General features: G+C 35.5%; 1 protein-coding gene across 1 annotated transcript in view; it reads left to right on the top strand.

Moving 5' to 3' along the window:
• The window catches only part of LOC103207321 (serine/threonine-protein kinase Nek1-like), a 278,788-nt gene extending 272,542 nt beyond the window's left edge, over window positions 1-6,246 (top strand). Inside the window, exons 19-22 of the mRNA XM_007952898.1 lie at window positions 3,975-4,183; window positions 5,248-5,378; window positions 5,543-5,675; window positions 6,161-6,246. Coding sequence (XP_007951089.1) covers window positions 3,975-4,183; window positions 5,248-5,378; window positions 5,543-5,675; window positions 6,161-6,246 — 559 coding nt within the window. The remainder of the gene's footprint in view (window positions 1-3,974; window positions 4,184-5,247; window positions 5,379-5,542; window positions 5,676-6,160) is intronic.
• Window positions 6,247-8,477: the final 2,231 nt, after the last annotated feature.

The following is an 8,477-nucleotide window of genomic DNA, read 5'->3' as shown; positions in this document are numbered from 1 at the left end:
CTATGGAAGTATCCAAAGTAAATAAGCCTACAAGATTGTAAACAGGGAACCAGAGACACCAACCGACAAATGAGGACAACTACAAACCAAAAAGAGGGGAAAAAAAAATATGTGTCATTACAGAACTTCTACATGGTAGGGAAGTCAAGACAACTACAAGATAGAATGGACTGTTCTACACTTGGGAAGAAAACTATAAAATCACAGCGTAACCTCAAAGAAAAATGATAAACCTTCACATCAAAAGAAAAAAGAGGACCAGCATAAATATGCAGCAAATACTAAAGCAATAGCAATGAAGGAAGTGATAACATGTTTCACAAACAAAATGATCTCAGCATAGAAAATTATATGGAACAAAGAAATCCACATAATGAAAAAGCATATGACAAAAATGACAGCAAAAATTCGTATTTGCTGATAATTACATATCTGGCAAGGAACTTACCTCTAAGATTGATGGAAAACTCCATCTCCTCAACACCAAAGGAATTAACAAGCCCATTGAAAAATGGGCAGAAGACATGAATAGACACTTCACCAAGGAAGATATTCAGATGGTCAGCTAATACATGAAAAGGTTCCACAATCATTGGATCAGAGAGATGTAAATCAAAACAACAGTGAGATATATGGTCTCACCCCAGCACTGATGGCAAAGTTCAATGAGAGAAAATAACAAATGCTGGTGGGGATGTGGAGACATTGGGACTCTCATACACTGCTTGTGTGACTGTGAAGTGACACAAACACTGTGAAAAGCAATATGGCAATTCCTTGGAAGGTTGGATTTGGGGCTACCATTTGACCCAGCAACCCCGTTACTAGGTATATATCCTAGAGAGGTGAGAGCCAGGACAGGAACAGATACATGCATGCTCTTGTTCATCACAGCACTATTTACAATAGTAAAAAGATGGAGACAACCGATGTGCCCGTCAGTGGAAGAGTAGATGACTAAACTATGGTACATACACATACTGGAATGCTATGAAGCACTAAAGAATAATGTAGAGTCTGCAAAATACCACATAATATGGATGAACTTGGAGGACATTATGCTGAGTGAATTAAGTCAATCACAGTAGGACAAATATAGTATTAGTTCGTTGTTGTAGAGGGTCAAGAAAAGGCTTATATATGGAGGGAAACTTTATTGGTTGCCAGTGGTGGGGGGAGAGGGGAGGGAACACTGCAAAAAAAAAAAAAGCATTGACCTGTGTCACTTTAGTTGTATGTATTTCACTGTACATAAATTATATTACAATAAAATGCATTTAAAAAAAAAAAAAAAACTAGAACTGGCACCAAAAAGAGGTTAAAAAAAGATTATTATGGTCAGAATATTCTAGTTGTACATGAAATTCTAGTTATTGTCTATTTTAGTGAGTGCCTCCAGTGGGGCATCCATTTGTTGAAATATCTCCATCAACTCCTGGAGCCTTGTTCTTCACCATTTCCTTCATTGCAGCTTTGACTTCCTTCTTCAATACCATTCATTCTAGATCATATGCCACCTTCTGAAATAGATTGACCAGTTCTTTTTGGTACAGTGACTCTGTGTATTCTTTCCATCTTCTTTTGATGTTTCCTGAGATATTTGAGATACTTCCTGAGATGTTGAGGTATTTCAACAAACAGATGCCCCACTGGAGGCATTCACTCGGTTATGCCAAGAGATTTGGAAGACAGCTTCCTGGCCAACTGACTGGAAGAGATCCATATTTGTACCTATTCTAAAGAACGGTGATCCCACAGAATGTGGAAATTATTGAACAATATCATTAATATTGCAACTAGGTGAGATCTTACTGAAGATAATTCAAAAGGTGGCAGCAGTATATTGACAGAGAACTTCCACAGGTGCACGCTGGATTCAGAAGAGGACGTGGAACAAGGAATATCATAGCTGCTGTCTGATGCAACTTGGCTCAAGGCAAAGAATACCAGAAAGATGTTTACTTGTGTTTTATTGACTATGCAAAGGCATTTGATTGTGTGGATCATGACAAACTATGGATAACATTGAGAGGAATAGGAATTCCCAGCACTTGATTGTACTCATGAGAAACCTGTACCTTGACCAGGAGGTTGTCATTTGAATGGAACAAGGGGACACTGCATGGTTTAAAATCAGGAAGGGAGTGCATCAGGGTTGTATCTTTTCCCCATACTTATTCAATCTATATGCTGAGCAAATAATCCAAGAAGCTGGAGTATATGAAGAAAAACGTGGCATCAGGATTGGAGGAAGAACCATTAACAACCTGAGATACGCTGATGATACAACTTTGCTTGCTGAAAGTGAGGATGATTTGAGGCACTTAACTGATGAAGACTGAGGAACACAGTCTTCAGTATGAATTACATCTCAATATAAAGAAGACAGAAATCCTTACAACTGGACCAATAACCAGCATCATTATAAATGGAGAAAAGATTGATGTTGTCAAAGAATTCACATTGCTTGGTTCTACAAACGAGACCAATGGAAGCAGCAGTCAGGACATTAGCAGACGTGTAGTGCACTGGGCAGGTTGGCCGCAGAGGAACTTTTTCAAGTGCTGAGGAGCAAGGATGTCTCCTTGAGGACTAAGGTATGCCTGACACAAACCATGATATTTCCAATTGCCTTGTATGCATGTGAGACCTGGACAATGAATAAGGAAGACCTAAGAAGAGTTGATGCTTTTCAGTTGTGATGTTGGCAAAGAATGCTGAAAGTAACATGGAGTGCCAAAAGAACTAACAGATCTGTACTGGAGGAAGTGCAGCTGAAATGCTTCTTGGAAGCGAGAATGGCAAGACTTCGTCTCACCTACTTTGGTCATATTAGAAGGGACCATTGCCTGGAGAAGGATGTCATACTTGGTAAGATGAAGAGTCAATGAAAGAGGGGAAGGTCTTCAACAGGATGGACTGACACAGTGGCTGCAACAATGGGCTCGTATAGCAAGGATCATAGAGCTGGTGTGGGATCGGGCAGTGTTTCATTCTGCTATACATAGGGTTGCCATGAGTCGGAAACGACTTGACGGCACCTAACAACAACATCTATTTTAGAGACATTTTCAAGATAAGCAGTCAACAAAGTTTCTGGTGGCCATTTTATTCACTAAATCTTGCCATTAACCTGGGCATATAATTCCCTTCATGTTTTCATATCTTAGAAAAGGTATCGAAAACCTTTTGTATAGTATGAAACTATAATACATCTATGCAATGTTTTGCTGAACTTCCAAATTTACAAAAGGGAAAAAAATATTTGAGTATTAACTATTTTGTCGGAAGGGAAGTTGGGCAATCTACTTCTGTAGTGATACCACTTCGGAAACCCAAGGAGGGGTCACCATGAGTCGAGGCCAATTTGCCGGCACATAACAACAATAACAACAAATATTTTGTTTTAGAAGCAAATGAAAAGCTTCTTTACCCTGGCTTCTTGTAATATTGAAACATTGTTTTAAAATTTTAGCACTAAATAATAATATGATCTCTTTTGGTAAATCAGGATCATTTGAAATAAGTCCTCTTCTGATTTATATATTCCAGTACATGTATCATGTACTGTATTTATCAATTATATTCATCCTTAGGAGCCCTGGTGATGCAGTGGTTAAAGTGCTCAGCTGCTAACTGAAACATCTGCAGTTAAAACCCACCAGCAATTGTGCAGGAGAAAGATGTGGCAGTCTACTTCTGTAAAGATTTACAGTCTTGGAAACCCTATGGGGCAGTTCTATTCTGTCCTATAGGGACGCTATGAGTTGGAATTGATTCAGTGGCCATAGCTTTTTAGTTTTTTATTCACCTTCATTTCCTTTGTTAAAAACTACCCAGGCCCCCCCCCAAGATTTCTTTTAATCCATTATTAGTGTTTTTAGTACAAAGGAGTATATGTTTATATTGACCTGAACTGAAATTTCATAATTAAAGCAAAACTTCAATTGACATTGAATTTTTCTTAATTTCAGTGTGTTTGAAGAAACTGACACAGATTTACAAGAGCTTCAGGCCTCTATGGAGCAGTTGCTTAGGGAACAAGCTGGTGAAGAATACAGTGAGGAGGAAGAATCGGTCTTAAAGACCAGTGATGTAGAGCATACTGTAAATGAGACAGATCTGGCAGACGAGGATGACAATCCCAGCAGTGAAAGTGCCCTGAATGAAGAATGGCACTCTGGTGTGTAATGATGATTATGGGCCTTTCTACTTTGCAGTTTGTACAGATAGTTCAAGTACAATATATTTTTCTGATATCTGATCTTTCATTAAATACTGAGACATGCTACTGTGTCTCAAACTTTTATTCAAGTACATTTTTACATAAATGTGTATACACACTTGTTCCATTTCTTTCCTATTAAATTATGTTTTGAAATATTTTTGTGTTGTCCTCCCCGTCTTTTCTTTGTTTTCCAGTAATAAATATTATACCTTAGTTTTTTCAGTACTTTGTTTTACAGAAAGCTTCAACATACCATGATTAATCAGCAAGGTTAAAAATGAAAGAAGTTTTTAAAATTTTTGACATACTTTCTTTGGGTTAGAAGCTATTCTTTCTCGTAACATTACTCCTAAGATGCATAGAAAATTTGTATATCTTAATAGCAGTATTAGACTTATTTGGAAAGAGAGGTTAATGTGAAAAAAAAAAAATCCTCAGTAGTTTCATCTTCGACTAGACTTTTTCAGAGTATCTTGGGTATGTGCATGACATAAAACATATTGGGCATTTATAATATTTTTTAGGTACTTCCCTAAAATGTTATGGTATATGTCTTAGGTTGTTAGCCTTCTACATGATTTTCATATTATGGCCCATGTATAATATCAACTTTTTAAAAATGGTATGGTTTTTAAAAATAGTACTGGCTTTTAAAATAGATTGGGTTGCTTCAGATCCAAACACAGGGGTATGCTTCCTCCATTTTTTTTTTTTTTTTTTTTTTTTTACTAAGTTAAATAACATCTCCAGGAATACTTCTATTCAAACCTGATTTACTATTTCTATCTAAAAAATAAAAATCAAGTAACCTTAAGACAGTTTTATATGTACCTTGATTACTGACACAATGACAGATATTTATAGTTTTTTAAAAAAACTGTTTTATATTGAAAATAATCTACTTCAGTGGCATTATTCACTTGTCATAGAATTTTAGTCTGTTAGGATAAAATTATTTTAGCCAGTCTTATTTTTTAATCATAAAATATCTTCATTTCATTTTTTTTTTATGTTTTTAGATAATAGTGATGGTGAGATTACTAGTGAATGTGAATGTGAGAGTGTCTTTAATCATTTAGAGGAACTGAGACTTCACCTGGAGCAGGAAATAGGCTTTGAAAAGTTCTTTGAGGTTTATGAGAAAGTAAAGGTAAGTAAATTGTCAGTTGAAACATTTACTTTTAAAATATGCTCTGTTTGAATACTAGTGGAATGTTTATGTTTATTGGTCAGTCAACTTATTTTAAATAATAAGTGAATTCACCAATTAGCATAGTTAAAATTCAAATTATTTTATTTGGAAATTTGGTATAGGCTATTCATGAAGATGAAGATGAAAATATTGAAACTTGTTCAACAGTCGTTCAGAATATTTTGGGAAATGAACATCAGCATCTTTATGCCAAGATTCTTCATTTGGTCATGGCAGATGGAGCCTATCAAGAAGGTAAGATTTCCTCAGATGCCTTTATATTTTAAATAAATGTGTGAAAAACAAGATACAAAATATCAATTATGCTAAAATCTGTATTGGAGCCGTATCTAGTACTTTTAAGAGATACAAGATTAACTCCGTCATATACTTTAACTGTCATTAGTTAAATCCTTTAAGTCAGTATGTTTTATTTAATTTATAAGTAACATTTGAATAAGAAATTTTTTTAAAAAAATTCCTTATTGAGTAGCTCTGGAAAGTAGAATAATTCTTACCAAGGATGCAGTATTATACTTCTTAGACACATAAAGTTCAGCAGTTTGTAAAATCTCTCCTAAATGTATATCTCTTCCATTTAGAGTGAGTGAGATTCATCTGTAGTCAATTCAATGTAAACTTTTCTTATTAGGAAAATATGTACCTGTAGAATCACCCAATGATATGTTAGGGCTTTATTTAGTGACTAAAATTATAAAAGTTTTTCCTCTTAAATTTAGCGCTAAACATGGAATCAAGTGACCAGTGTTACAGTCCTGACTCTGTAAATTCTAGTTATGTGACATTAGTGTTGTATTTTCTCTAAAGTTTCAGCTTCCTTTGCTATAAAATAAAGAATTGATCCTCTATCTAATGTACTGTGATTGCTTCTTACAGTGTTTATTGAGAACCTCTTATGTGCCTAGCACTTCATTAATATGAATATTGAAAGACAGTCTTTGCTTACATGTTGATGTTGCTTACAGCTTCCTTGAAGAAATGAGGCATAAATAATATGAAATATTTAAAGTTTAAAACTATATAAAAGTCCTTATTTAAAATGATTTAAATGTGGCAGGAACTAGAGAAGTGGAGATTGAGCCATGAAAAATGAGAAAAAAATGTAGAAGGCATAATTGTATAAGGAAAACAGAACTATTAAATTGACCAGGTTAGAAACTTTTTGTTAAAAATTAGTTTGTGTAATTAGACACTGCAGGGTATTTGAAATGCATAGAGAAAATAAGTAAAAGTTTTGGAGCTGAAAAAACTGACAAGGTGAAAGAAGTGCTTGGGTTAGTATGGAAAATAGAGAGACTGGAAATAAACAGCTTGGTTTTGAAACTATAGATGCATGTAGGTGTGAGATGATTAGTATCTGGATTTAGTGTCCATAGGAGTAGAAAGTTATTGTTCAGTTCAGCTGTATCAGAGCCAGGCTTTTTACAAAAATGTTTAATAATTTTGACTCATGAAAAAGTAAATGTTCTAGAATCAAATAAGCTTTTTTATTTGGGGAGCAAGTTTATGGTTCTGTAGACTTAATTGCATTGATCATAAAGCTCAGCAAAAAAAATGCTTCATGCATGAATTGCTTTAGTGGAAGTAAAAGTCTTATTTAAAAAATCTAAATTCTAATTAAATCAAAAATAGAAAATCCTCCAGAACAGTAAATATTTTTGTCTTATAGAATAAAAAACTGTTGCATTTTTATTGCTATTCATCTTTCCTTAACAGAGGAATGTTGTTGTTATGTGCCTTCAAGTCAGGCCTGACTCATAGTGACCCCTCCTTGGGTTTCCGAGGCGGTATCACTACAGAGGTAGATTACCCAACCTTCCTTCCGAGGAGTGGCTGGTGGGTTTGAACCGCCCGCTTTCTGGTTAGCAGTCAAGTGCCTTAGGCACTATGCTACCAGAGCTCCCAACAGAGAAATAGCTATCAAGAAAGAGTTAGACTCATTAGTAAAACCTTGATTGCATAGGTAAAAACAATAGCATTGCATTTTTGTGGTGCTTACTAGGAAATGTATCAAAAGAAATGTAAGGTCAATCTTTTCTATAGAAAATTGTTGTTGTTGTTGTTGTTAGGTGCTATCAAGTTGATTCCAACTCATAGCTACCCTATGTACAACAGACAGAAACATTGCCCAGTACTGCACCTTCTTCACAATTGTTGCCATCCTAGAGCCCATCATTGCAGCCACTGTTTCAGTCCATCTCATGGAGGATCTTCCCCTTCTTCAGTGACCCTCCACTCTACAAGCATGACATCCTTCTCTGAAAATTGGTCCCTTCTGACAGCATGACAGAAGTACAAGGGACAAAGTCTGGCCATTCTTCTTTCCAAGGAGCATTCCAGCTATACTTCATCCAGACAAATCTGTTCATTCTTCTAGCAATACATGGTACATTCGATATTTTTCACCAACACCACAATTGAAATGCATCAGTTCTTCAGTCTTCCTCATTCATTGTCCAGCTTTTCCATTCATAAGAAGCTATTGAAAATACCATGGCTTGGGTCAGGCACACCTTAGCCTTTAAAGTGACATCTTTGCTCTTTAATACTTTAACAAAGAGATCTTTTGCAGCACATTCGCCCAGTGCAATACGTTGTCTGATTTCTTGACTGTTGTTTCCTTATGTGTTGATTGTGGATGCAAGTAAAATGAAATCCTTGGCAACATCAAACTTTTCTCCATTTATCATAATGTTACTTATTGATACAGTTGTAAGGATTTTTGTTTTCTTTATGTAGTGGTATAATCCATACTGAAAGCTGTAGTCTCTGATCTTCATCAGTAAGTGCTTCAAGTCTTCACTTTTTTTTACCAAGCAAGGTTGTGTCATCTACATATCACAGGTTGTTAATGAGTCTTCCTTCAATCCTGGTTCTGTGTTCTTCTTCATAGTCCAGCTTCTCTGATTATTTGCTTAGCATACAGATTACATAAGTAAGGATACAACCCTGATGCACGCCTTTCCTGATTTTAAACCACACAATACCCCCTTGTTCTGTTAGAACAACTGTCTCTCTCTCTTTTTTTTTTTTTTT

Source organism: Orycteropus afer, unplaced genomic scaffold, assembly GCF_000298275.1.
Source record: "Orycteropus afer afer isolate SDZICR_OR568_19922 unplaced genomic scaffold, OryAfe1.0 scaffold00364, whole genome shotgun sequence".
Lineage (NCBI taxonomy): Eukaryota > Metazoa > Chordata > Mammalia > Tubulidentata > Orycteropodidae > Orycteropus > Orycteropus afer.
This window is presented reverse-complemented; position numbering and strand designations above follow the sequence as displayed.